Raw genomic sequence first — 27,938 nt, forward strand, 5'->3', positions numbered from 1 at the left:
TAAAAGTAACGTCACATGATTACCTCACGTTACTTTTGGATTACCTCAACGACAAATATGTAAATAAAAGAAAAGAAAGAACAATAAGAAGTATTGATGCAAGTGTTTTCTATAAGACAACAGAACAATGTGACCCGAGAAAAGAAAGAAAGAACATTTCTAACATCAAAAATTTGTATTTTTAAAGAAAAACGGATATATTTTAAAATTGTAATCATGCTAAATAATCCCCATTTTTACTAAATGTAACTGTAATCCAGTTACATATGTTTTGGATCAAAGTTACCCTTTTATTGAATCCTGATTACATGTGGCCACCCCAGCTGGCACCCCAGTTTGGTGTCAAATACCGCCAAATTTAACACATTCATTTAAAAATAACGTGTTATGGTTATGGCCACATTTTAGACTCAGGCTTAAGTGAAGGCTGAATGAAAAAACATATTTCTATTTAATGCTTTACTAACGTGCCACATTTTTAAGTTCAAATATCTTAATTTGGGGGCTTTTCCAAGTAGATAATGATATATGTGACTGTTTACAAGTAAATAAGCACATATTCCCTTAAGGACTCCATGCCACCCTCTGGCCACCTCATGAATATTTATCTAGATCTGCCTCTGAGGCTGTGAGGTAATGTTAAACAAAGACATGCTGTCAGAATTACAGATGAGGACGTAACAATGAGGAGAATGAAAAGTTCTAACTTGAAAATTTAAAATGATGATCTAATGATACAAATATTAAAAGAAAAACATTATTCAATTGCTTCTTTAAATTTTAAATCAGGGTTAAATGAACAGGACGACAATAGTTATGTCTCCTTATTCTGTTACTTATTAGAGACCATTTGAAAAGATGTTGTCAGAATTATAGCACCATGAAGGATACTGCAGCCCACACACAGACTAGTCCCCCAACTGCGATTGACTTTTTTCTCTCTTTGTGCGCCCCCTGGTGTCAGAACATGATAAACAACATACCGAGGCCAACCATTGTGGAGCTTCAAATATCTGCTATCATAATACTTTGATATGAAATTAAGCCAATTATTAAAAAAACAAAACAAATATATTTCAGAGTATTAACTGTCATCCTGAGCATTAGCTTTTCTATCAGCCTCATTGAGAAAGTCCTGGTCAGCGTAGATAAGAAAGCCAGTAAAGGTGCTGTCTGTCCAGAAAGGGTCAAAGAAGAGTCCGTTCTGCTCAGAGTAGAAGATCTGCAGCCAGACCTGGTCTGACTGCTGCAGGTGGAGAACAGTAGAACCAGATGCCACGTCATGGTTTCCTGTATTTGCATCAAATGTCTTGATCTTGTACTGTCCATTGTGGACTAGCCCGATGGCCAGGTGCTTATTTGCCAGAGTGATATCATAGGTGAAATAATAGACACCGGGGATGACGCAGACAAACTTCCCACTGCTGGCGTTATAGTGATTCCCCTCGTTCAGCAGGATCCTGCTGAAGCGGATGGGCAGTCGTTCTTTAGGGTAACTCTTTGTCACCGCCACAGAGAAGGCTGACCGGGCTGTACTGCCACAGTTGCAGCCTCCAGGAGCTCCTTGCTGGCCCATGTCACCCAGTTCACCTTTTTGTCCTCGTTTCCCAGCTACCCCTGGTGTTCCTCGTGGCCCCTTAAGTCCTCGAGGTCCAGCCTTGCCGATGACTCCTTCCCGCCCTTTCACACCTGGCTTGCCTTGGTTCCCAGGCCTCCCTGGATTACCTAACCACAGATTCAAAATTATAAGAGAATGAAAAAACTCAGAAGGACCTATCGTAGCTCCCCAATCCGTCTTTAAACCTTACAGTTAATCATTTGCCCTGAAGGAAAGAGACCGACTGATATGGGATCATTGTGAACAATACTGATAACGATTTTAGAGGGGAAACATACACAGATTACTGATGTTGCGTCCAACATAGGGAATTTTAGAGCTGGAATGAAAATAGACCCTCAGAAGGCTGCTTTCTTAAGCAAATAACTTTATTAAAAAATATTAAAGTTAAACATTTTTTAATATGTTGTGTAATTTGTCAACCAGTGTCTAGTTGACGTTGCTGAGAGCCGCTTCTTCTCTCTTACTCTGTGCTGTTTGCCACAGTATTGTAAACCACAGCACATCTGCTGGATAAACTTTGCTGTGACACCAATATATTACCACAGGCATTTTGTTCAGTTTTCTTGCCCTTTGTTTTGCAAACATATGCTGTACTTCCTTATTTTGGGGGTCCCAAAGACTCCACTTCTGTATATGTAAAAAATAATAATAACATTTGAAGCAAAATATCTAATATAAGCCCAGAATATTAAATCACCATAAAGTACTGTTAGTATTAATACTAGTTTTATTTGTTATATGGGCTATGCTTTAAAGAATATTCTTTTTGTTTACCAAAAACTCAATTGCAGACAAAGAAATGTACAGTATGTGTGGATGTAATATAACCTATATTGTGCTGTTACTTATATTTGGGGTCAGTCAGACACTAGAGAGGTAAATTCCCTGTTAGACATCCTTAAAACTGCAATAAAAGAAATCCAAATAGACTTGACAGATATATAAATCATAGATATAGAGCATACCTTCATCTCCCTTTTCACCCTTCTCTCCATCCTTCCCGTCCGGGCCGTCCGTCCCCGGAGGCCCCATGGGGCCCATGGTTCCAGGTGATCCAGGGGCTCCTGGGTTCCCCGGAGGCCCCGCCGGGCCTGGCAGACTGCAGACCACCTGGGAGGAGTGGATGGTGATGTTGTGACCTCTTCGTGGTGAGGTATAAGTTGACTGCGAGAAGACAACTGGCACCAAACAGAACATCACACATAACTGGAGCATGATGGTCACTGTGGAGTCATAAGAACAGAGGGAAAAATGATTGTTGACTAAACATTTGTATTAGTTTTGTGAGTAAGACACAACCAAGTGATTCAAATGTCTTCAAACAAAACACATAAAACCTAAAGTTAAATGAATCTGAAAGGGAGCGTGAAGCATGTGCATACTATCTGCAGCTAGAATCAGATGAAAAACATGGAAACAGTTATTAAATAAATGGAGTGGTTGGTTTCATGCTATGACTCAATGATTAACAAGAAATATGACACATCAATTATGCGCAAGTCGAAGCACAGAATGCCGCTTACAGCATGTTCTGCAAAGGGAGTGTATCAGACATCTCAAAGAACACAGAGAGAGGACTCACCAGTTGAGGAATTATGACCCATCTGCATTTTTCAGCTCTATCCAAGTCTTCTGCACAAGAGTGTGCAAACGTTCCTACATGATTTTCTAATAATCGGGTGAGATATCATTCTTCAAGTGAAGCGCTGCAAAGCAATGTGCAGCCCAGTGAATCATAGTCCATAACATCCGCCCTGTTTACACTGCCAAAAAATACTTTCACCATGATGTCACTGAATTCAAGTCAGTGCAACAGTATTGCACAGCTGAAATGGTGACGCATGCTCACACACTCATACTGTGGGAAAACAGGATATTATACAACAGACGTGACAAGACATATATAACAAAGACATGTTTTATAACTCGTGATAAAGTAACAACTTTATGCAAAATCAAACAGCACAACGAGGTGGTTTGCAGAAGTGTATAAAATGCACTATGAATAGTACCAGATGTGTTCGTGTTTATCGTTGTGATGCACAGCCAGTAGCCGAGAGACCAATAAAAATGCTACAGCTGCTGGGTGAGGCAGTGCCTTGTGTTCAGAAATCTAATGTATTCACCTTTAACTGGAACCATGTGAACAGAAAATACATAATCGGTTGTTGTGTTACACTTTTCTATGATAATTTATTAGGAAAACAAATATGTGATGCCAAAACAAACTCTGACCTGCACATACTGTACTGTAGATTGTCAAATATGAAAATAAGTTGGAATATTTAATAAGTTTCGGTTACAAAAATGATAAAAATAAAACACAGCATGAGTTACCAGCTAAATTTGCATCCAATCCCACCATTTATGAAGCAATTTAGGAAGCACAGCATGTTCATTGATCCACTGCAGCAGAGATCTAGTCTAATAAGTTATGATAGCCATAATGAAGTAATTACAGCAAGAGAGAACTTGTTACAACCTGTGAGAAAAATGTTATTCAATCTGTAACTTTTGATACATTCAATTCATACAACTCTATCTATTTCATACCTGCTAATTTAACACGAGTTGAAATAGTTGATTTTAAGCCTTTTGGCACAAACACACAAATTTAAAGTGATATTAATCTCCCTGTAAAAATATATTTAAATAAAAACCAACACAACACAAAGTATTCAAACAAATATATATTTTATTATAAAAACAAAAGCATTAATCCCACTAACAGTCGTTATGTTCCTCAAATTACTGTTAAGACTGAGGATGGCTTCCAAATCTAAGAATACTGTAATTTTTAAATTTTTTAATCCTTTAATCCCGTGGAATTTGACTAAGTACAAACAAAAGCACTCATCATTATTGTCCTACAGTCTATCAACATGTGGCATCAAAAACAAAAAGCTTTCAAAATGAAATGAACAAAAACACTGTACACATTTTCTGTTACGTTCGTAACACAACAGAAAGCTCCTGCTGCTAGTTAACGAGATAAAAGTTGAGTTTTATGAGTCTGAGACGTTGTTTCCACCGAGCAGCAGCTCTGGCAGTGTCTACAGTCCTTGGGGAGAGTTTAGGGGAGCCGGCAGGGATGGAGAAGAAGAGGTTACTTTCCCAGGAAGGAAGCCATTGGATCATCTGCCCGGCAGCGTTTCATGCGGAAGGCCTCCATCTCCTCCTCAGTTGGCGCCTTTACTTCGTGCAAGCTGCTGTACGGCCTCTTCCTCTCATCCAGCTGCATTATTGCATCTATGTGTTTCACCCTCTTGTCCTCTGCCTCTAGTGCCTGGGAGGAGGAAACAGGTCAGAGGTCAGTCACAGAAAATAATTTGCCAAACACAGACAGATGAAAACAAAAATAACTTTACCTTCTTCAGCTTCTCCTTCTTCTTCTCTTCATCTTCTGAATCACTATCATCAGAGCTGTGCTTCTTGTTCTTTTTGTTCTTCTTTTTCTTCTTCTTCTCTTTCATCTTATCTCGGTGCATCTGGGGATTACGAAGATTGACATAATGAACATTAGATCTACATAAAAACATCATAAGATACAGGAACTGTTAGTTAATATTTTCCTCAGCGTCACTTACTTCCAGCAGAGTCTTTGGCATCTCTTCCTCCTGTGGCTCAGTCAGTCCTTCTTCAAATGGGACACATTCTGAGTTGCTCTTTAGATTACAAAGAGAACAAAAAGTTCAAGTTACAAAAACTGACCTACTGTGTGCATCAACCCGAGCCTTTGAACCCTGTCAGTGCATATACTCACTATTCCAACTCCAATTTCTCCTGTGCAGTAACTCTGTTTGACCATGGAGTGACAGCACTTGTACCCCCAGAAGCCATCTTTCCAGAAGGAGCCCCAAATACACTAAAGACAGGAGATTTGTGTTTAGAATACAAACAAACCCATACATGACAAATTTTGTGAAATCTTGGACATTGTTCTGCAATGGGGAGTGTTCTGCTTGTCCTTACAGTGTGGTTGTTGATGAGCACATCCTCCTCATACTTGGAGCGAGCCACAGCCTTCTCAAGCCCCTTCAGTACTGCCCCGTGGCGAGAGTACTCCACGTAGTCCTCCGTCTGGGCCAACAGCAGCTCCCGTGGCGGTGCATCCAAGTGCTCTTCACCTCCATACTGATTGTCGCACACAAAAGCACAGAAATCATCACTCAAGTCTTCAGCCAATATGAACACTTAAACAGCTACACAGCATGCAATGTTGGGCTGAGAGAAATATATTGAATTCTTGATGACATTCTCTGCTTGCATCAAAGCTGATATTATACAGTCTGACACAGATTGTGGCCTAGATTTTATAAGACCCATTTTGCACAGTGTGACATGCAATTAACAGCCTGCTGCAAAAAAAAAGAAGAAAAAAAAAAAAGATGCCAGCTGTGTACCTTCTCTAGGATGCTATCCCGCTGTTTCTCTTTAAAGTCCTCCTTCTTGACCTTGAAGGACTTGTGGAGCAGCTCCAGCTTGGTGGGGTCAGCCTGCAGATGCACTTCAGAGCCTCTCTCATAGGCTTCCCATGCAAACACTGTCACAAGATGAAGCAGTGACTTTTAGTAACGAGCTGCAGTTCAAATACATGTTGGAGAGTGAATGCCTCATCTCATATACCAACCACGTTATACAGAACAGTAAACATGCTTTGGTTGGGAAAATAATTCCCATAATTTTCACAGTCTTGATTTTTGATAACAGATAATGATTGTTGATCTGTTAGCTAAGGCAAGGTGACTTCAGGAAGCTATTGATAAAGTAATTACAGGATATAACTGACAATGCAAAAGAAGTAACTACTCATTTGAGCATGCTTTACCATCTGTGCCATAGTGCTGGGTGATATTCGGTTTTCATTTCCCATATGAAATGAGGTTTTTATAAACTGCTGTAACTCTACAATAGGCAGCCATATTGTTTTTGTCACAAAGAGAGCTACAGTCGGGGCAATCGGTACAGTGTGTATTGATAGGGGAGCCCCATTAACTGCGTACCCATCTTACTAACTTACTTACTTTATAACACTACAATTAATAAACCAAAACAGGGAAAAAAAACATGGCACACAATTTGTTTACTATTTGTTTCATACTTGGCAAAGTCCATCACAAACAATCAATTTGGGGTTCAGTATCTTGATCAAAGACACTTCGACATGCAGCGGGAGGAGCAGGGGATCCAACCGCCAACCTTCTGATTAGTGGCCGCAGAATACTGAAATACTTTTTTTTTTAAGTCAGTTTATAGTATGTATATGACTCTTTTAAAATATTTTGTTTTCAAAAGGAAGCATTGTTTAAGTTGTTGGTATATCTTTATTAGTTCTGGTTTTGTTTTTTTAATGATTTGTTTAGGGGTTTTTTTATGCCTTCATTTGATAGGACAGGTGAACATAAACAGAGAAGAGAAGAGACATGGGTTTGTTGCTACTCACAGTACTTTTAAGTTGATGATCAACTAATACCTCCAGTAGAAACTATACCCTCTTATCACTGCAGTAGTAAAAATGTACAAAAAGCATTTTTATAGAAATAAAAACAAATAATCCTATAAAGAGAACTGGAAAATATCTCATTGACTTACGCTGTGTTGTGGCCATGGTGATTGTGTCCCCAGAATAGCGAGCAAAGTTGTCTCCAGCATAGCCCACTCTGTCAAACAACAGTTATTATTATTATTATTCTGTGTAAGCCAGAGACCATGTTTGAGCAATCAGTATATACACACACAATAACTTACTCGTCAGGATTCATGCCAGTGTTGGAGTACGGGTTCTCTCTCATAGCTCGAGTCTTTGGATCGTAGTATGCTGAATTTGGATCCAAATTCCTCAAGTACTGCGAGTAACAATCATGAGAAATTCAGATTATTGGGTTCCTCTGTGTTAGCAACAGTACCTCCACTGTCACTTAAATCAACAGCTTTAACTTTGTGTCTCTTACTTTAGCTGTGTCTTCTCTGATACGCAGATTCCTGACAGTGATTCGTCTCTTGGAGTCAAAGTTCTGACCAGGCATGTCGATGTCATCTGCATATTTATCTTCATCCTCATCCTCACTGTCGTGTTCCCGCTCCTGCAGAGAATGGATTTAAAGAATTAAATGGTGTCCATCTTGGCAAGAGACCGCTTTTTATCTCTTAAATTAGATGACAATACAATATATTATTAAAATCTTCACACATTACTGGACACTTACAGTTGGGTCCAGTTTTCCAGAGGCCAACTCATCCTGAAGCTTCTGTGCCTTCAGGGTCCTTTTGGCCTGAGAAGCAGAAACAAATACAAAGTCAGATTCACAAATATAATTATCTTCTAAAAAAAACAAGGTGCAAAAATATAATAAAAGCATCAATTCTGACCTTTTTTTTTTTTTTTTTGGTGCAATTTGAACTAAATGACTTAAACCAAGCCTAATTTATCACTTACCAGATCTACTTTGGCGTACTCTTCCACGATGCGCTGGTGCTCCTCTGGATCATAGCCGTTCCAGCGATCCCGCTTCCCATCATAGTCCAAGTCAAGCTGTACCTGATCGTGTTCATCTGGAGCTATGCCTGTGCCTGTGAACTTTGCCCCAACTTTTCTGGGTCGCTGATGAAACAAAAGTGAAGGTCAGAGCTTAACATTATTTACCTTGAATCTGCCCTATTCATAATTTCAGCAGACCAGACTTTGTTGAACACTATTTATTACCCCCCACATCAAACACTCAGGAAAGCTCTCATCTCTCGGGGCAGAGAAAGCCTTCGACAGAGTTTAGAGGGGCTACTTTTTCCTACTCTCTTGGGAAATTTGGCTGAGATAAAAATTTCATTTCATGGATTAAATTACTTTAATTATCTCCCCAGGCCTCAGTCAGGACTAACGGAGCAGTCTGACTATTTTCCCCCGTTTCATTTACAAGACAACTGATACTGCTCAACTGGAGGGCCAAAAATCCTCCATCCCACGTTCGTTGGATTACAGATGTTCTTCACTTGAATGTATTTGTATTTTTTTAAAGAATAATTATTATCATGTTGTTACAGCTACTGTTGTTAATTTATTTTACATTTTTATTATTCTGTTCTTCTATTGGTTCATGAGCGCACATTAATTGTAACAGCTATCTTGTTGCTGTAAATATTCTTTGTAAAACAGAATAAATGTGGGAAATAAACATTATTTATCACAGATATTATTTTAAGCCATTCAGACACAACATATATGTGTGTATATTGTACAGTAATATTGTCTCTACTGGAAGATGAAAGATTGGTTTATCCACTTTACCTCCAAGCAGTCCTTCTTCTTGTGTGTCATTGCACCGCAGTTTTCACAAGCTCCTTTACGAAATTTAGTGGTGACAGAATTCTGTTCAGAGAAACAACAAAAAGAGCAATTAACTATAAAGTTAATTTGTAACGTCTACATGAAACTAACTTACTGATACACCCTCACCTCTTGCACTCCTCTCTTGTACCACTCTCCAATGGACGAGTATTGTTCCTCAAATTCACTCTGCGGCCTCTGATGCTTTAGCGTTGGTCTTTTGGATGGGTCGATGTACCATGGCACTGATGAAATATACTGTGGTATGTGAGGGTTGATGTCCCTGGAAAAGAAAGGAAGTGGTTCACATTAATGTTACAACAGTAGCTTCACTGTAAATATAAAATATCTAGTTACAACCCGGCAGAGTTAAATTTTAAAGACATTTTGCCTCATTGACATCATATGGAAAGGACGACAGAGATGAGAAACAACTGTGTGATGCCAGAGTAGGTTTAATCCCCCTCAGTACTAGACTCTGGACGTCCATGTTTATCATGTATTCCCGTGTATTTTGGAGCTTTGAGTTTATTAGTCAGAATAATCATCTGAATATTGATGTAAATGCTATTTACAAGTCAGAAACTGTCATTATGACATGAATGAACCCTAAACAGCTGAAGTATACTTCAGAGAAATGGCATTACAGCACTGGCCTCTGCTTGTTGAGACTTTTTAAAACATCCAGATGTGAACTAAGCGCTAAGCTCATTTCTTCAGATGCTCCAAGGTCTCTGTGCAGACATACAACTTACTTCCCCTCCTCGTCCACCTCAGCTGGAGCGTTTCCCAGCTTCCTCTGCTCCTCTAGCTCCTTCTTCTTCCTCCAGTCCTCCCTGGTCATCTTCTTGGGCTCGTCCAGGCCCACGATCCCCTCCGAGCTGGTGGCGACGTTAGTCTGCTCGGCCATGACTGCACCTGCTGCGAGGAACACACCTTATAAACACTTCAACACAGCCAGGTGTTGACCCGTATCTGCCCTCAATATGCTCTTCCTTCCACTGTCTCAGCCAGCAGGGAGATTATTTAATCCACTGGTATGAAAGTTGAAGCTAACGTTAGCTCACATAAGTTAGCTGTTTACCAGTTAATGAACCTTATGTGTTGATTTATTGAATTACTTTCTTACCGTCCATCCTACAGCGGTTGTTACTTCCTTCGTATGAACTGTAAACTCTCTCGGTATCTGAATCTGTGTCTGAACTCCTCCGTTGTGTTTTGACTAACACACGACGGTAGCCATTTTACATCGCACACATCTGCGTCACTTCCTTTCTTCTTCTTCTTCTTCTTCTGGAGGTTAAAGGTGCACACCGCCACCTACTGTGTCGGAGTGCGCTGGGTGTTAGAGATACAGGTGAACTTGCAAACAGTGGTTTTTAAGGGGGGGCATACACAAAAGCAACAAATTAAAGTTATTTTAGGTAATTATTTTATGAATTTTGTCGTATACTACTCAGTAAAAAAACAACAACATATAGGTCTGGACCCTCTGTGACCTCAGAGGTGGCTGTACCCAATAAGAAGTAAGGGTACTCATGTGGACAAGAATCAGAAGTGATGGTAACCAGTAGTGGTGACTATCAGCCCATTTCAGGCACAGTCAGAGTATGTAGACATACACACAACCACATACAACCCAGTTTGATCTCCAGTGTGCCAGTAAAACCGCTGCATTATAACCACTGAATAACCTCCAAATTATTTCCTTTGTTCTTTTAGAGTAAAGAAGTACAAGTACACTCTAAAAACATGATGAACAACCTGAAGTATCTTAAGTATCTTATCAATATGTCTGTTTCAGTCAGTCTACTGTCAATACATCTGCAGTACAATTTGCAGATCGGTTGATCTACAAAGACTGAACCTGTGGTCCGTATGTTTGACACCTCTGGTCTATAGAAAAACACATACATAAAACAATTAAAAACAAAATCACACCCTATTCTATTTACTAATCCTGCCTGTATCACTATCATTATTAGTACCAACCCTAAGACCCCTAGGGTTTATGGGTAGATATATGACCTTTTTAGTGCTTTAATGTGTGTTGCAAATGTCTAAATTTAACATTTTAATCAAATTCTCTGCAGTCTGCAGCCAGGTAGTATTCTAGCATACAAAATGGGGTCATGCACCCCACTCCCCCCCCAGACTTGGTAAATCACTCTTTTAATTGTGTTTGATTATTGTGAATCAGCAGAAAGTAGATTGTAGTTTGACACCTGACTTCAAGTCAGTTATTAGCCATCCACACTTCATGGGAAAAACAGGACACAATGTGTAGTAGACAGATAACCAGAAAGGTTACAGGTAACTTGAGCACCAAAAAAAAACTACTGCCTGCTTATTTATCAAGTGCAGACTCACAAAATATACCAGGATGAAGCAGCTAACTTTGATACAGCACTTTGACTGTTTTAGATTTCTTATGCCACACGTGACTGAAGGGGAACGAAATACCGGATACCAAGTGAATAAGTACTTAGATTTTATTTTCTAACATAGTGAATGGGACAGCAGTGATGGATGTAAAAACAAACGTTATTTATATCTGTGATGCATTTAGAGATTGTAGAATGTCATGACATTTTTTTTTCTCTGTGCCACCGATCCTGAGCTCTGACCTGACCTGTTTGAGGAAAAAATAGGATGAATTAACGGAGAGAAAAGGCTGTTTTTGTAGTGAGAAGAATCATCTAAAGCCTCGATGACTCCAGCGGGTTTATTTTTTGCAATCCTCAGACTCACCAAGCAGGTATTGTTGTGCTTAACTGTAACATGAGAACACTATTCTGCTCACTCTTGTAATCAAAAAAGACAAGGTTAAAGACAGTAACAACAACATAAGATGCCGTTATGATGACAGTTTGGTCTGGTGTAACTTCTCACCTTTTTCTTGTATTCCAAACATTTAAAAAAAAAAAAAAAAAAGGCCCAAAAACAATGTAAACAATGTTGAGAGAACAAACAGAAGAGCATAACAGCACCAGACACAAATAAACATATTGACAGAAGTATAAAGAGAAGGACTGAATCGGTCCTCGAGCCTTAGCACCAGTACAGATCCCCACTGTCAGTCCAGCAGTCTGGGGTTGAGAAGGCAACGCGGTACCAAAGTGAAGGCAGTGTCGCGTTCAAGTAGGTACCAAAATATCAAACTCTCTCAGTCTTTTACTAACTTGTCATTTGAATGTCTATTGAGAGTTTTTGCTGAGTAGTTATGAAGGAATGGATGGACTGAGTCACTTGTCATCGTCCTCCACTCTCCCCCACTCCTCCAAGTCCTCCCCCTCCACCTCTCCGTCATCAGCATCTTCGTCCACATAATCCCCCACGTAAGTGTCATACACGTCCCCTCCTTCGTCGTCCTCTTCGTCGTCCTGATCACCTCCGTACAGCGGCTCGTCCTCCTCATCTTCCACTATCTCCATCTCCTCCATTTCATCGTCTTCCTCCTCTGCTTCTTCGTCGTCGTCTTCGTCTTCGTCGTCATCTTCCACGTCATCTTCCACGTCTTCCACATCTTCCACCTCCAACCCACACACCTCCCCGTCCTCCACCTCCCCGTCCTCTCTCTCGTCCTTGGAGGAGGTGGGAGTGGAACACGCTTTCCCTTCGGTCCTGTCTGGGAGGTAAGACCTGTTGGAGGGGATGAAGCTCGAGGTAGCAGTCTTTGTGTTGATGTACAGACGAGGAGGAGGCCCCGGTCCGGCTGTCTCTGCCTGGTCAGAAAGGGAGGAGATGGGAGCAGAACCGGCTCTTCTGGAGTCTGGGACCAGCGAGAGAGGCACAGCCATGGACCCGGGCCTCAATGAGGTCGCGTTGGGCACGTATTCACGGATCTCACCCGGCTCCAGCGGGTCGGGCCCGCAGGGGTCGTGTTCACTGCAAGACAGTTTGCCATCCAGCTTGGAGATGAAGAGCATGCCTTCACGATGCTCCTTACAGTAGGAGCTGGGGCACATCTCACAGAACGAAGCTGCCTCTTTACCACAGATGTCACACTGGTGCCATGGACACTCCCATCGCCCTGGAAACAAGATCACCGTCATTACTAACCTGAATATATGTTTGTAAGATTTTTGACATCTTATAAAGCTCAGAGAGGCCTGGTTTCCCAAACCATGGTTGCTAAAAATGTTGCTGTTTAATCCACTTTCATCCAAATTCAGCCCAATAATGACAAATTTAAATTTGTCCATATTACGATTACTGAAATCTGACAATTTTATAGAGCTTCAAAAGTTATTAATTTAGTATCAATTCCCTAAATTATTCCTTTATTATATGTGTTTATAACTAAAAGATCATTTAAAATGTTTTAGATTCCACTAACACTACACTTATATCAGTACTTTAATATTGGTTGCTGGTAACGTTTTCTGTTAAATAAATTTCAGAACCATTATCACCCTTTGCTTCTCCCAGTGTAATGTGTTCGTAATTGTATTTTATTTTTTTGAAAAATGACAACTGCCCAGTGTTCCCTGTTTTCTTCTTATGACCATGTGCTTTATGATATTAAAGAACATAAAAAGTCTGGCTACTCAATAATTGAGATTACACAGTGCCTCGTTTAGTAGCATAATATGGGCACAAACTCATCCAGTAACAGCCCTTCTGTAACCGGTACTTGCCTGCAGGCCTCTTGGCCAGGTTGAGACAGTCAGCGTGATAGACCTTCGGGCAGCCTGGCTTCTTACAGGACACTATCTGGCCTCCGTCACCACAACTGAAGCACTCGTCTTCCCTCTCCTTGGTGACTTCTTGCTTGGTCTTCTTCTTCATGGGGACCTTTCGCTTCCCCTCCTTCAGTTTCAGTTTCTCAGCTGACGGCTGGTTCTGAACACGGAAATGAAGAAGTTACAAGGCCGCTCGTCTTCGAAGGTGTAAATTTAGGCAAAGACGGTCGGAGGATTATTTGCAAGGCAAAAGTGTGCTCGCACAGCACTAAAACTGTTCAAATGTAGGCTTTTACCTTTGGCCGGACACCCAGGAAGCCACTGCAGTTGGGTGCTCCACATTTACAGGCAGTTTTTCCATTGCCAAGACACTCCAGGTTGTAGTTGAACTTCAGCTCCTCATCTGAAACACAAGTTGTATTAGATATATGCTATGCTTGGATGTGCAGATAGCATAATAATCTGAATTCTTAATCCTACACAGTATACACCACCAAAATAAAAAAAAGTAGGTTGTCACTCAAACCTTTTGGGATGTCTTGTAGAGCAAACAGCCCCACCCTGGTGTCCCCATTCACAGTCCACTTCTGGGTCTCACAGTTTGGCTGGCAGCTGTGATTCATGAAGCGAGCCTGGTTCCCTTTGGGCCCAGCATCAATGATCCGGTCCTGAAAGAACAAAATAAAAAACTGGCTGATGACCTACATTATGAGTCAAGTGTGTCGCTCAGCTGTATCGCGTACAGAGGATGGTGTTTGTGGTCATCAGGCTCAGAATCACCTTGTCCAGTGTAAGCATGTAGAAGTTACAGATGTCGTTCTCCTGGGCGTGTCTAATCCTGGCTCGACATTCTTCTTCATCTATCACCTCTCCCACATATTCACTCACAAACGCTCCCTGAGAAGCAACAAGAGAGATCATTAATAACAGAGACGGAATAATGTGGGTATTATAGTCACACACTGATCAGATTTCTTCTGAAATACCTTCTTGATGTCCGACACAGCACGTAAACCCCAGCCGCAGTTTAGTGTCCTGTAAATCTCCACATGTGTGTACTGGCGCTTTGTGAAGGCCTGGTTCTGACATCGCTCCCCCGCCGCACACACCTGAGGGTGGCACTCGTACATCAGCATGCGATTAATGCACTCCGAGTCAATGCCGCACGGGTTCTCGTCAGACGCCTTACAGTTACAACGTGGGATTTCGGACAGGTCAGCAGTAATGATCTGCACCTTCCCAACTGGCCGGTTTACCTGAGAGACAGAGGCAGGGGTGTGATTTATTTTCTTTTAACTTCTCTTCAAGTCAGGCTAGAAAAACAACTATGCGGTGGCACACTGTACCCTAATGTGCCTGTATGGAGGAGGTTTCTTGTCGTTCTTTCTGTCCTCCTGAAGCTGCTTCATCTCCTTTTCTGCCTGGAGCTCTTTGAAACGCTCTGCTGCTTCCATCAGGGCTATAAAGACAAAACATTACTCAATAACTCAAAATGAAGACTTTATTTCTAAACATCAAAAGCAGGAACATATGATCAAATACAAACTAATACAATTAATAGAGTTCCTACCCTTTTTGTACACTGCATCTGCACCCTTTCCCATTTTCTCTATGTTTTGAGTGTCCCCCTCCATGTAGGGGAAGACTCTGGCCTGGTACGTCCACACAAAATCTCTGGAGCCAAAGAATTGCACTGGGAACTCTCCCACCTCATGTTTCATCCTCAAGATGTTATTTGGGACATCTTTGGTCAGACAGACTTCTGCAGGCCACCACCTAAAGAGTTAGATCAGGTTTCAGAGATGCAAATAAAGGAACATTAGCTGTTGCTTAGAGATGCTTTGTGTACAGTGGACGAAATGTTACGCCCTTACCTGTAACGTCCCCATTTGACCCACAGTATGTCCTTAATACGAGGCCTCTTTCCCGCTTTGCAGTCATTACAGAACCAGCTGCCCTGAGGCATCTCCATATTCAAACATTCCCGATGGAAAGCAGCAGGACAGGCTTCACAGCACAGCAGACTGCCCCCTACAAGATCACAGCCAAACACACGACACACCGATTAGCTTATTTCATTACTGGCTAGTTAATTATTTATTATTTTTTGGGGATTGGTCCATAAATTGTTCAAAATTAGTAAAAAGGTGGCGATGACATGTTACCAAAGCCCAAAGTCAGGTCTTAATATTACTTATTTTGTCTAATAAACACTCTAAAAAGTATTTCGATTTACAACAATATGAAACAACAATCCAGCAATCACTGACATTTGTGACCAGTAAATAAATACCAAACGATTAATCAGAATTGTCATCAATTGTCAGCTGATTGACTTCAATACTACAACTCACACGGAGCAGTGACAACGCAGAAAATGAAGACAACACAGAGGAATTTAAGGAAATGCATTGAAGTTATCTCAACTGTGACTATGCTGAGTTTCTTTAACTGCGTTAGTAACGATGAATAATAAAACTCAAAAAGGTGGTAATGCAGCTTTTTGACATATTCCTTTAGGACTGCCTGGCCTTTTGAGATCCTGGGTTTCAGAGATTGATTTGTGTGTAGAGACAGCGTATAAATGGAAAGAAAAGCAATTTTACAGATAAATTTGCCAAAGGGGAGCATTTAATTGGAAAATAGGATGCCGCATAAAAATTAATTTACAACACATTATGCTCTCCCAGAGAGTAAAGCACAGTACATTTCCCCAAAGCAGCCACGTTTATTTGATTAACATTTGAAACATGGGGACATTATGGTTTGAAGCGTATTCAGATCCGAGTTATTGAACAGTTTCACACATTTTTGCAGGATCGCAGTGGTAAAAGTGTGTTGATGAAAGGTTAAAATGACTGTGAAACAAGCCCAGACTTACCCTCAGAGCAGACAAAGCACCAGCTAACGTTGATGTGTTCGTGGTTCTTGCAGCCCTTGCGGGGAGTGAAGTGGTTTGGACAGAGAAAACTGTTGTTTGCTAGCACCAAGCTGCCTGCTGCCATGCAGTTGTCATTGGCATGATAGGCCACAGGGCAGCGTAAGCATCGAGCCAACCGACCTGAGATAAAAATACAGAGGAGCAAAGACAGCTTAATCCATGCACATATGGACATTTAATTGAAGATTTATAACAATAACCAGACAACACACTGTTCTCAGTCCACTGACTGCCTTGTGGAGGCGATTATCAAAATAAATGGTTCCACAGAGCACAAGAAAGCAATCATCAAAATGTGCCAAGTGTAACAAATGCCTAGTCAACTGAGCCAAAATCCTGTGCAGCAAGTGTTTCATGGGGTCAGGTCAAATTGCAACAATCATAGACAACACACACGGTTTCAAAGATGTTGTGCAAAGAAGAAAGAATCTCAGGCTAGCTCTGTTTCTAATGACTCGTGAGCAACCATGCCAAAGAGTTATTACTTACATCCTTTGTAATAGTTATAACACTCCAATTATTCAACTGGCCCAATGGTCCTGATAGTTACTCACTCTAAAGTTGAGTAACCAAAGTAAATCCTGATATCTCTGGACATAAAACTGGAAGTCTATTAATATGTTATCCAAACTAACAAAGGTGGAAATAGCTGAAGATGATGTGCAGATAACAGAAAACTCAGAACATTTCAAGCAACAAAAGACCTTGACGGGCTCCAGGAATGTCAGATTAGAACAAAGTTGAAGCTAACGGTAAAAACCACATGGATCCTTAAACATACAGATTGTTGCTAAGCAGATAATAAACGAAGTCGGGCTACAGTATAACATATAATTGAGTTGGTTCAGGAGCATAAAGCATCAATGTTACAAGAAATATGACTTTACTCCTTTGGTCCTCAGATCTTAGGTTGTGAAATCTGTGAAATCAGCATTTATTATTATTATTATTATTATTATTATCATTATTAACATATTATGTGGTTTAAACCACAGGCAAAACTTAAGTGTACCTTTAGAGCTGCAGATGTTGAGAGGGTTGGTGATATGGCAGGAGAGACAGACATGCAGAGGGCAGCGGAAGCCTTTGTTATGAGGCTGGGTGGCTGAGTAGGCCAGTATACAGTCGGTGTGGTAGAACTTCCCACACAGTGGTATCATGCAGCGCTTTACCCCGTTACCAGACTTTTTGCACACAAAGCATGTGTGGACACCTGAAAGTGACAAAAAAATAAATAATTTGTGAATCATTTCACGTACGTAAGGACACAACATTTACGATCAGCGACAGATTGCTTTCAGCCCCGTGTCAGACACAAGGCGTACCCACCAGTGTTGCATTCACGACAGAGGAATTTTCCCTTGGGAGCCGCTGACAGGCCAATACACTGCGGGTGAAAGGCTCCATAACAGTGGCCGTCACACACCAGCAGGTCTCCTGTCCTCTCACACACCTGCACAAACATACACATGAATGCAGAATGAGAAACACACTCTACCTGTTACACATAAAGGATGTGTCGACCCTTTTTTTGGTAGATTATCTCACCTGACAGACGTTCTCCTTTAAGGATGTAGCTCCTATTTTCCCTTTTACATCCACTTGGGAGGAGAGGCTGTCATTCAAACCAACGGACAGCACCTACAGAGATGAAGAAATCAAGCGTACCTTTACACTCATGGATCCAAAGCTACAGATTCTTTTGACCAATCACTTACTAGCTGAACTATACCACATGCGCACCTCAGGTTTGGGAGTTAGTGTTCCAGTGTGTACATGTTGTTGCTCCTCAGGGCTGCAGGCCTCCATCTCTGCTTCCTGCTTGGGGGTCTTAGATCCTCGAGGGCTGGGAGGTCTGTTTGGAGTGAGGCCCCCGAGGAGATCTTTGCTTTCTGCGTGCTGGGAGGCAGCATCAGGGGCAGAGGATGTGCTGGGTACAGGCTTCTCCTTCTTCACAGATCCAACCTATCCAATGTGAGATTTCATTGTGTTTAAAATATGTTTTTAGTATTGCACTGTTTGGTGGGATATGAGGATGGGGATTGTTTTTGAGATTGTGCTTTTGAAGTACCTGAGCTTTCTTGACTAACACTTTCACCGCTGAAGTAACTCCACTGTGTCGCTTTAGCTCCTAGAAAACAAACAGATTGTGGAATACATTTGAAGTTTCTATACTATTTCAAAACACTAACTGGACTGTTTTTGTCCCCCCCCCTCACAGGAGATATCTGTCTACTACACTCCCCCACTGCCATACCAATGCCAGACATACCTTCTTTTTGGTAGCAGCAGCAGACACTTCTTCTATGGTACATTCCATCACCTTGTGCGACAGCTTTCTTGGCCTCTTTCTTTCTTGGATTAACCCTGTGTCTAAAATAAACATAACACAACAATGCATCATCTATTCAAATGCACCGGTCTATTTTACTATCATACTGCAAGATAGTTGATACTGGATGAAACACAATATCCGGTAACAACTTATTTACCAGATTCAAGAGGTAGATCTGTTTTTTCTGCTGTCTCTGTGTCAGGGGAGGGTTGTGTTGTGGCTGGAGATACTGAGGGTGCTACAGGAGAGAGCTCATCCTGAGATGGACTCTGTTCCAGCTCTGACGGGGCCTCGGCGGGCTCTACAGAAGACGAGGATGAGGTCGAGGCTGAGGTAATTATTCCTGGTGTGGTGCTGAGATCGTGGAGTGCTGTCATCCCTGATGTCTGCTGCGTACACACATGCGATGGAGCACCATTGGAGTACATCAAATAGGTAGTTTTAAATTGAATATACAGGGTATCTTTACCTACAGAGTATCGTGTTCATGTTGCACAGATAACTTTATAACCTAACCTAGAAGGCCATAACGATACATCTATTTTTACCGATATAATCAGAATGATGTGATTGTTATGGTGTGTAATTACACCAATTATTACCTAAAAATCTGTATTTCTGAGCAATTTACTTAACACATTACTTATTTTATTTAGTCTGTAGGAGAATAGTTTTATGTTTACGGTTGAATCTGACACATATAAAGTATGTCTGTCCTTTCGAAATGGATTGTAAAATATGTCTAAATGTACAGCAATATGATGGACTACTCATAATCAATGCAGGGAAACTAAAAGAAAGAGGAACATCATACCATTTTGGAAGATTCTGAAGTGTGTTTCTTTGATTTCTTTTTTGGGACAAATATTTGTTCATACTCCTCGGTTGACTCCAGGAGCCTTTTAGTCGGTTTCCGGAGACGTTTGTTCTCTGAATGCCCTGTGTAAACGCACATAACATACATTTTCACATTTATTCTTTCGGTGGACAAATTTGTGTGTCCCTGAACACAACAAATATACAGGTAAAACACTTTCTTACTCATTTTACTATCTCAGTGAACTAACAAAACAACAGCCGTCTGTGTCTTACCGGTTGTGCTGCTCGTCTCTGAGAAGTACGAGTCATTCTCTGCCTGCTTGTCAACTCCCAGATCCAGGTCTGGTGACTCTCTCGTGGTGTAAAACCCATTCATCTCAGTAGACACCTCATTCTTAACTTCACCCTTATTCCCAGCACCCTCCTCAACCAGCTGCCAGCGCTTCTTTGGAGCCACTGCGGATCCTAGTTTCATATCGAGGTAGCTGGCCGAGGGATCAGCAGCGACGTGGGGGCGAGACCTGGGATCGGCTAAGTCAGCGTGGCCACTGACAAACTCCCTGCCATAAGCCAAGTCAGCCAGGTCCGAAGAGAGACCAGGTATGCTGAGTTTCAGTTTTGCAGGTAGAGTTTGTTTTCTACGCTGCTTGTCTGAGCTTCTGATCTGAGGGTGATTAGGAAAGTCTTTGCAATGGTAGGTGTCAGCTGTCATGATAGCTTTAGTCCTGTTCTTGGTTTTCACTGCTCTGTTTTGGGATGCTGTGGATTTCTGCCCTTTCTCTGTTTTGATCCTTGGAGTGAAACCATCACAAGAACCCCGGTCTCCTCTTGTGGAAGTAGGGATGACCAGGGGTTCCTCCTTGATCACAACCGGTGATGGCGGGAGAGTCAGGGGTTTACCTTCTTTTTCTCTCGTGTCGTGCATGTCTTTCAGGAGCATCAGGAAGGTACTGAATTTATAATTGGAATCAGGCCGAAATGCCGTCAACTCAGAGTCGCTGCTGTCCTCCTTCACAAGAGATTTAAACATTAGTTCCTTGGGATCCTGGAAAGCATCCATTGGAGACAGAGAGGAGGATGGGGAAGAAGATGATGGCCGATCTGGGACAGTGTTTTCTGTCTTGATCTCAACAGGCTGCACAGTGGGTACGCTTGACCCTACACACTTGGACATTATCAGCGAGCCGTTACGAATTTGTTTCTTATCGGGTTTCCTTGCGCGCCTTTTTGGAGAGCTGTGATTTGTAGAGGATGGTGCATTGCTGGGGGATTCCCAGTTAGGAGACATTTCACTTTTGATGGGCGCATTAGCAGGTGTATTATCAGAAGAGTCATCAGCGTGGACTACTGTTGAGATTTGGCTTGCGGCCAGTGCATCTGTGTCTTCCTCCGCTTTCAGAGCCCTCGTCATCAAACGACTGCTGGCAGGAAGGTTCATCGAGTGCTTTTCAGTTGAACTGTGCGACAATTCATTACAGCTGCCCAAACTCTGTTCAGAGTTTGTATCTTTAGATGTCAATTTTTTTGTTAAAATGCTAGATGAATCACAGGAATCTGTAATATGGTTCACTTTTTCAGCTAACCTTGTTTTAGCTTTAGTTGAATCCTGTTCTTTTCTGACCAATCGGTCCACGTCCTCTATTGGAGACACTGCTGTGCGTTTAGGGCGATGCAGCATTGGAACTGAATCCAGGTCCGCATAAGGTGAGTCCTCTGGCTCTTCTTTCAGTGCACGACTTGTAGTATGAAACTGATCCGCCACACTTGTTATGGTGGATGACTCCTTTGATTCACCAACTATATGGCCAAATATATCAGACAAACATTTCTTTTTCTTCTTACAAGCTTTGCTCTTATTGGACTGAACTGCAGCAGAGTTTTTGATTAAATGGGTCTCATTTCCGTTGGGGGCCATATTGGGTGACGGGGGTCGACCAGGTTCCACAGAGACAGAGGGGGCCTCCTGTGGCTTTTCAGTAGGGCCTGGGCTGGGCACACGCTCCTCTCCATTGACAGATATTGAAAGCACGCTTTCAGTATTCCTTTGTCGATGTGGGAGCATATCCTCAGCTTCTGTCACACTGACTTTCCACGCAGTCAGTAAACTTTTGGGTATCTGCTAGGAGCAGAAATAACATTCAAAATAATGATCACAATAAGATTATGTGATATTTTTCAGGTTGTTTCATTAATTTACCGTATATTTGTAGTCTTTCTCCTTCTGCTTCCCTCTCCGTCTAAGCACAGGTAGGTCATCAAACTGATGACCTCCTTCGAAAGGAAGAATGACATTGCCAGGGACCCAGGCACTTTCTATAATCTCCCCAATCGTCTCCAGGAAATACATCCGACAGGGACGGGGACTGGGAACTGAAATTAAAATAATGGTCAGCTTATTAATAATTTTTCACACAGAGTAATTCTTTTCCTTAACCTTTCAGTAAAGGTCAAGTTTTGGAAAACAATCCGATTATAAAATCCATACTAAAATCAAACCCTCTCATGAATGAAACCTCACCTTTCATCTTAGTGTGGCTCCCCTGGTCTGCGTCACAGGTTACATGGCAGGGCCACCAGGGCCGTCTGTTGAATTTAGCCCACACCAAGTCCCCTTTCACGTATTTCACAGTAGGAAGAGCTTTTTTCTTTGGGCTGTTGGACTAAACAGGACAATGGAAATACTTAAATATACAATGCAGAAAACAGTGGTGCTGTTATCATATAGCTGGTTATCAAATCCAAATTTCTGTCATGTCTAAACTGACATTATGTGTAATAACAGATACACGATTTGCAATAGTTACTTTAGCTTCCCAATCCCAATGTTTTGTGTTCATATTTTAAAGTTATTGCTCCCTAAATACAGTGCATTAATTTAAAGATCAATAAAATTATACTTAAGATGGCATTGTCAGAAGGTGGGTGGGTCCAGGTTCAATACAAGTATACTCAAGTATTCCTTCAAAGTATGCAGACCACACGACTAAAAGATACACTTTTTGTAGCAACATCGTGCAGCCATAGTTGTTTCGAGGTTATAAAAAAAGTATCCCAGATGTTTCACACTCACATTAGAGTTGGTGCCCGCTGGTGAAATAAGTCCAGGGTCAACAGGAGAGGCAAGTTCACCATCACTGTCTGATTCCTCACCAAAGCTCCACCCATCTCTCTTAGTGATATCTGGCAGTGCGCTGGGGCTTAGTGTGGGGTTGAGTTCGGATATAGTTTTGGACATTAGATTAAAGACAGTAGGTTTGTATGTTCTTTTATCCGCCCCTGAGCTGCACGTGCTCTTACTGTCAGTAACAGTTCGGTCCCCACTCAACTTTGGGGAGTGGTGAAAGGGCGCCAGGTCCTCACTACTGCTGAGCTCCCCGTCCTCGTCCTCCTCCTTAATGTCAGTGCTGTCAAACAGCGTGGACTCAAAATGCAGGCAGCCATTGGGGATGGGGGAACAGGGCTCCAAACTATCCGAACTGTGAGGGGAGAAACCATTTCTGCTCACGTCCTGCAGAGTCTCCAAAGGTTCAATGTCATCATTGCCCAAAGAAGGGGGTAGCTGGGCGAAGGGGCCCTCAAACCCCTCGTCGACGTCGTCACTGATTGGACTTGCACAGTGCAAGTGGTTCCTAGGATGGAGGTCCCTCTCCAGGTCAGGCCGGTTGACCACAGTGTTCAGGTCTGGCAGCCTCTTCAGCGGGCTGTAGCAGTGAGATCGGTCTGGCTGGTTGTACCCCAGTGCAGCAGGCTGTTTGAGGCTGGAGGATGGAGGCTGCACGGATGACGGTTGGTCTGATCCACGCCTCACAATGCCACATTGGTTTCCATAGGAAGTGCTCACAAGACCATTGCGGGGCCTCCGCTCTGGCTGGCCTGAGCCAAACACTGAGTCCACCCTAACAGCCGGTCTGTATGACTGATTCATGTTGTCACGGCTATATCCTGTCAAAAAGGAAAAAAAAAGAAAGAGAGACAATAAATAAGGGAAATGTGGCATTCAAGTTTCTCACTGTGTGTTGGGATTATTGAGGCTTGTATGACGTACAATACAATAAATCATGCCGACAGACACATAAAAACATTGCGGAAATAGAGCGACAATCATACCGAGTCCGACATAAACCTATAAAGGAGCATACACACAAACACACACTCTTTCTCTCTCTCTCACACACACACATACACACACACACACACTCTCTCTCACATAAGCCGACACTGCATGGCCTCCATACTAGAGGGCCGGTCGGACGGCACAAGACAAAACACAGAGAATACGCTCGCTCCTTTACCTGATAGTTTCATTCACAAACTATCAGAAAATAGTGCCGCTTTGTCTGATGGCTGTGGGTCATGACGATCGTTGACTAGTACAGTCAATGGAGGAGCGCTGAGGCTGTAGTAGAGGTGGTGACACTGAGCCATCACAGACAGAAACACAGTCAGTGGCTCACACAAACAAGCTACAGCCACACACAGACATAGGAAGCTACTATTAACTCACCCAAAAAAAAAAAAAAAGAGAAAGAGCTTATCTGCACTAAGTTCACAACACTGTCAACACGTGGAAAAACGCGAAAAACTCACCATTTGGAGGTCGGTCACCGTGAAACCAACAGCGGATGTTTGATAATGTGGCACAGAGCGACTATTTTTCTCGGTTTGTGAAAGCGAATCTGCACAATCCCAGCTGCAGCAGCACTAGTAGGCCAAGGCACAGCTCTCATTCTCTGCACTTCATCGCCTCATCAGCGGCGGCCCCCTAAAAAAACTGTCACCTCAAACACAAAATAACAAGTAAATATCCATTGCGCTGCAACGCCATTCAGCGGCAAAATTCAGGGTGCCACAGCCGGTTCCCAGCAGCTTATTTACTACATGATTTTTGCCTGCTGTCGAAGTGCCCCACGGTTATGTTAAAACAAGCCCTGACTGCAACCAGCAACCAATCGGCACTGCTACCCAACCCCCCCGTTTGCAGAGGGCCGTGTCACTAACCCTCGCTTACATTCACTGGCACGGACACAAACGCACGTGCACGCGCACGCACATCCAGGTGGAAGTTTCTTATAAATATGCCACTTGTGTAAAATAACTGCTACGTGATATAATGCTGTCAAAAACGGATGAATGGCCCCTATTTTTTATTTTTATTTTTTTAGGCTATTTGCGCCCATTTTTGCGCGTCTGATCCATTGTTTGTTATTTGTCTCTGCTGGCTGGTGCAGGCCCTGGGTGTTTGTGTGCAGCGGCTTTGGAGATCGAGAGAACAAAATGAGTGCAGTACGCCAACACCCACACGGCCTCTCTGGTCAAAGCAGACTCCGCCATGTTGCCTCTCCACAGAGTCCTCTGACATGAGGAAACAGGCCGCTAGGCGCTCAGGAAAAGAAGATAAAGAAGGAGTCGGTGTGGCTGTAAGCGTGCGTAAAAATCAGGTTTTTACTCCGATTTAAAAAACAAAAAAACACCCCAGTGGTCGTCGCTTCCAGCTTGCCCCTCACATAAGCCCAATAAGGGTTTTGGTGCGCGTATTGCAAATGAAATGGATACACCCGCAAACTTAGAGAGAGCACAATAGGCTCGCTGCAGCGGGCCAGTCCTTGAAGATCAAACAAAGACCAACGCAGTTACACGCCGACTTGACAGCAGAGGAACTTACCTCTGTGCTGATTTATACAAAAATATACGCTACCGGGGTTGTGGGCTCTAGGTTGGTTCGTCTCCCTAACCTTTTATTGGTGAATGATCCAGTAGAAACACCAGATAGATACAAGAAGGAACTTATTCACCCACCATAGCTGTCTGGCGTTTACATTAACACTCGGCCCTTCATTGGGGTTATTTTAACAGTCTGCTGTCACACTGCGAGACCACGTCCAGAAAAGCATGATCATAAACGTCAGTACGCCGAAATTTCATGTAACATTAGGTAAATAAAGGTATTATTATAAGGTGATCACTCTTGTATGGGAACACGGGCCCCCTTGTGTCCGCATGGAGAATGACATGCTTTTAATTTGACAGGAAATAGTTATATGGAAAAGACTTTCTTTATTTTATTTTGGCTTCACATACAACACATTAGCATTTATTACATATTCCACAAAGTTTTTTTTTCTGTTTTATAAAGTGTTTTTTTACTTCTTCTAATGAACAGCATAACAACATACATGTAAATCTGTTAAGTGCTTATCAAGTGAGTTTGAAGACAAAAACAAGCTGTTACAATACAAAATCAAAAACTATATTCACAAAGTGCAGAAATAACAAATACTGTGTTCAAAACGATATTATGCATTGAGTTTTACCGGTTAATTAAAAATGTATCGCAGTGTTCCCATTTTTAGGCATGATGCTAGGATAATATCACAAAATAAAACACATATTGAACTGGACGACACGGAGAGGACAACTACACATCCACATATTTATGCTCAGGAGAAAAAAAAAGCAGATTTGATTGGCTGGTTATTACTAAAATTCAATTATTATAAATGTAGAAAATGTCACAAGAACCCGGCCATAGAAATATTAAAGCAGAGTAAGAGAACGTGTACCAATTCAGAGGAACAAAATGCTGATGCGGGGGGGGGATTCACTCTCTAGTGAGGTTTGAACCACAAACTGATAAATACATTTTTGCTTATACTGATTGGTGTGATTAAATTCATATGCATGCATCTCTGCCCAACGGGAATAACGTACTTCTAAGTCAGTCATTTTATTATGAGAGGAATGAAGACAATGTTAAACAATGTACAATGAAAACTCAGTCAGAGCCACTTCTAAATGACAAAAAGTTCTTTCCTCCAACATCTGAGAGGAATGTTTTTTCTAAGCATCCTCTTGCTCATGCACTCATATTTTTATTTTTTTTCCTCCAAGCACTGGAGAGAAAAGCTGCAGAACTATTCGCTGGTTTCATCCACTTTTCCACTGGGCTCACAGAGGGGTCTTTTCTCCATCATGGCATATGGAAAAGATGGAACATCACAGCTAGTGAAGTCCAGTTTCTTGGGAACACCGCAGTTGCTAAAGTCAAGCTTCTTGAGCCGAGCTAGACTCTTGATGCTGCCGGGGGGCCTGCCGGGGCTGACCTTGTATCCGGCTGCTTTGGTGGTACCGAGGGGCCTCCCCGGGCTGGTTTTGAACCCAGCTGCCCTAGTTGTTCCAAGTGGACGTCCAGTACTTGTTCGGTAACCAGCTGACTTTGTGGTCCCCGATGGCCTCCCTCTCCGCCCCGACTTCACCATGCCCTTCTTCTTCTTAGAGCCATCGGGCCCTGCAGCCTCACCGCCCCTGATTCTCACTGTCTGAGCCTGGAAGTCGTTCTGGGCGTCTTGCACCTGACATGCCATGGCTTTGTGCATGCCCGGTGGCAAGGGGGCAAGGCCCGCAAGGGACAGTTGCAAACCAGGGGTTGTCGGAGAGGGGTAGAATTTATTGGATTGTGTGCTACATAGATCAAAGTGGCTGGCTGGATGACAGTCCTCTGCCAGTGCACTCATACAATAGTCACTGTTGCTGCTGGTCACTTGATGCATCATTTTCTGTTGGAGTGCAAAAGAAATATAAATATCAGATCGGACAGCCACACATGCACGTGTGTAACCCCCCCCCAGGCAAACACAAGCCCCCAAAGAAGCGTTTTTTTAGTAGCTTACTTTTGGTGGAGCGAACAGGCCTCCTTTTTTTTTTTTTGCGTTGCAACACAAAACATAAAGGATGTCAAGACAAAGCGAGGTAAACTACAATTGTAGTTGGCATAAAAATACACACATATAGCATGAACAAAACTACAGCCTACAGCTTTCCCCCCGAAAATGTTAAACTATTTTACAGCCACACAATGAATAGTTCGTACCTTATTTGTTGGTGCTGGAAAGGGTTAATGTCGAATCGTATACATTTTCCTTCTCTGGCAGCCACAACATGTTTGTGAGGACGCCGCACAAACTACGCCCCGGCGTCCATCGGTGCTGTCTTGAAGCGGGTCTGCGATTTCTGGGGTTTATTTCATGCTCTTTTAATCCTTTGAGCAGAGGTTTAGATGAGAGAGGCAGCCATTTTCGCCTGGAAAAAAATTTAATAAAACAGGATGCGCGGACCACGCATGCGCACACGGGCTTCCAGGAAACGCAGTAGCAGACGAGTGTCAGCCAATGTGGTTCTGCTAAATTAAAACCAACAAAGACGTATCTTAATGGCAGTGC

General features: G+C 42.4%; 4 protein-coding genes across 7 annotated transcripts; all 4 read right to left on the reverse strand.

The window, feature by feature from the left end:
• Nucleotides 1-765: 765 nt before the first annotated feature.
• Nucleotides 766-4,149, reverse strand: c1qtnf2 (C1q and TNF related 2). The gene is made up of 4 exons (XM_051419273.1): nt 3,959-4,149; nt 3,204-3,327; nt 2,587-2,844; nt 766-1,725 (listed from the first exon to the last, which is right to left on the reverse strand). The coding sequence occupies exons 2-4, from the start codon at nt 3,229-3,231 to the stop codon at nt 1,085-1,087; spliced, it is 927 nt and encodes a 308-aa protein (XP_051275233.1). The 5' UTR covers nt 3,232-3,327; nt 3,959-4,149; the 3' UTR covers nt 766-1,084.
• Nucleotides 4,150-4,298: 149 nt separating this feature from the next.
• On the reverse strand, nt 4,299-10,234 carry slu7 (SLU7 homolog, splicing factor). 2 transcript variants are annotated; one of them, XM_051419253.1, is made up of 15 exons: nt 10,072-10,234; nt 9,698-9,863; nt 9,072-9,225; nt 8,904-8,984; nt 8,058-8,222; nt 7,828-7,893; nt 7,573-7,704; nt 7,370-7,467; nt 7,214-7,281; nt 6,025-6,164; nt 5,594-5,755; nt 5,385-5,486; nt 5,209-5,286; nt 4,990-5,109; nt 4,299-4,907 (listed from the first exon to the last, which is right to left on the reverse strand). In XM_051419253.1, the coding sequence occupies exons 1-15, from the start codon at nt 10,076-10,078 to the stop codon at nt 4,728-4,730; spliced, it is 1,719 nt and encodes a 572-aa protein (XP_051275213.1). In that variant the 5' UTR covers nt 10,079-10,234; the 3' UTR covers nt 4,299-4,727. The 2 variants fall into 2 exon arrangements, with proteins under 2 accessions (XP_051275213.1, XP_051275214.1); XM_051419254.1 differs by having other exon boundaries at nt 9,698-9,860; nt 10,072-10,223.
• A 1,182-nt stretch (nt 10,235-11,416) lies between these two features.
• On the reverse strand, nt 11,417-25,313 carry nsd1a (nuclear receptor binding SET domain protein 1a). 3 transcript variants are annotated; one of them, XM_051419246.1, is made up of 23 exons: nt 24,310-25,313; nt 22,793-23,664; nt 22,241-22,382; nt 21,920-22,092; nt 19,996-21,841; nt 19,718-19,842; nt 19,061-19,289; nt 18,841-18,941; nt 18,640-18,699; nt 18,312-18,533; nt 18,117-18,209; nt 17,898-18,021; nt 17,581-17,781; nt 16,509-16,688; nt 15,502-15,658; nt 15,198-15,403; nt 14,974-15,086; nt 14,614-14,883; nt 14,408-14,524; nt 14,154-14,295; nt 13,924-14,030; nt 13,583-13,787; nt 11,417-12,975 (listed from the first exon to the last, which is right to left on the reverse strand). In XM_051419246.1, exons 2-23 carry the CDS (start codon nt 23,645-23,647, stop codon nt 12,188-12,190), a joined length of 6,456 nt encoding a protein of 2,151 aa, XP_051275206.1. In that variant the 5' UTR covers nt 23,648-23,664; nt 24,310-25,313; the 3' UTR covers nt 11,417-12,187. The 3 variants fall into 3 exon arrangements, with proteins under 3 accessions (XP_051275206.1, XP_051275204.1, XP_051275205.1); XM_051419244.1 differs by having other exon boundaries at nt 19,061-19,292; XM_051419245.1 differs by having other exon boundaries at nt 19,061-19,292; nt 19,996-21,838; nt 24,310-25,312.
• A 443-nt stretch (nt 25,314-25,756) lies between these two features.
• Nucleotides 25,757-27,825, reverse strand: si:ch1073-44g3.1 (uncharacterized protein LOC797133 homolog). Its single transcript, XM_051419275.1, has 2 exons — nt 27,590-27,825; nt 25,757-27,275 (listed from the first exon to the last, which is right to left on the reverse strand). Exon 2 carries the CDS (start codon nt 27,270-27,272, stop codon nt 26,634-26,636), a length of 639 nt encoding a protein of 212 aa, XP_051275235.1. The 5' UTR covers nt 27,273-27,275; nt 27,590-27,825; the 3' UTR covers nt 25,757-26,633.
• Between the last annotated feature and the right edge of the window lie 113 nt (nt 27,826-27,938).

This window comes from Dicentrarchus labrax, unplaced genomic scaffold (assembly GCF_905237075.1).
Source record: "Dicentrarchus labrax unplaced genomic scaffold, dlabrax2021, whole genome shotgun sequence".
In the NCBI taxonomy this organism is placed as follows: domain Eukaryota; kingdom Metazoa; phylum Chordata; class Actinopteri; family Moronidae; genus Dicentrarchus; species Dicentrarchus labrax.

Bases quoted from the DNA above. Each gene is read 5' to 3' on its own strand.
- c1qtnf2 (XM_051419273.1), bottom strand. From the start codon at position 3,231: ATGCAGATGGGTCATAATTCCTCAACTG. The intron at 2,845-3,203 runs GTGAGTCCTCTC...ATGACTCCACAG, and splicing joins GGGTCATAATTCCTCAACTG to TGACCATCATGCTCCAGTTA. The intron at 1,726-2,586 runs GTATGCTCTATA...ATCTGTGGTTAG, and splicing joins GGGTGAAAAGGGAGATGAAG to GTAATCCAGGGAGGCCTGGG.
- slu7 (XM_051419253.1), bottom strand. The intron at 7,282-7,369 runs GTAAGTTATTGT...GTTGTTTGACAG, and splicing joins ACTGGCATGAATCCTGACGA to AGTGGGCTATGCTGGAGACA. The intron at 5,756-6,024 runs GTACACAGCTGG...TGCGACAATCAG, and splicing joins GGGATAGCATCCTAGAGAAG to TATGGAGGTGAAGAGCACTT.
- nsd1a (XM_051419244.1), bottom strand. From the start codon at position 23,647: ATGAATCAGTCATACAGACCGGCTGTTAGGGTGGACTCAGTGTTTGGC. The intron at 14,525-14,613 runs GTATTTCAGAAG...GTTGCTTCTCAG, and splicing joins CTGTGTCGGACATCAAGAAG to GGAGCGTTTGTGAGTGAATA. The intron at 14,296-14,407 runs GTGATTCTGAGC...TTGTTCTTTCAG, and splicing joins ACATGCTTACACTGGACAAG to GACCGGATCATTGATGCTGG.
- si:ch1073-44g3.1 (XM_051419275.1), bottom strand. From the start codon at position 27,272: ATGATGCATCAAGTGACCAGCAGCAACAGTGACTATTGTATGAGTGCA.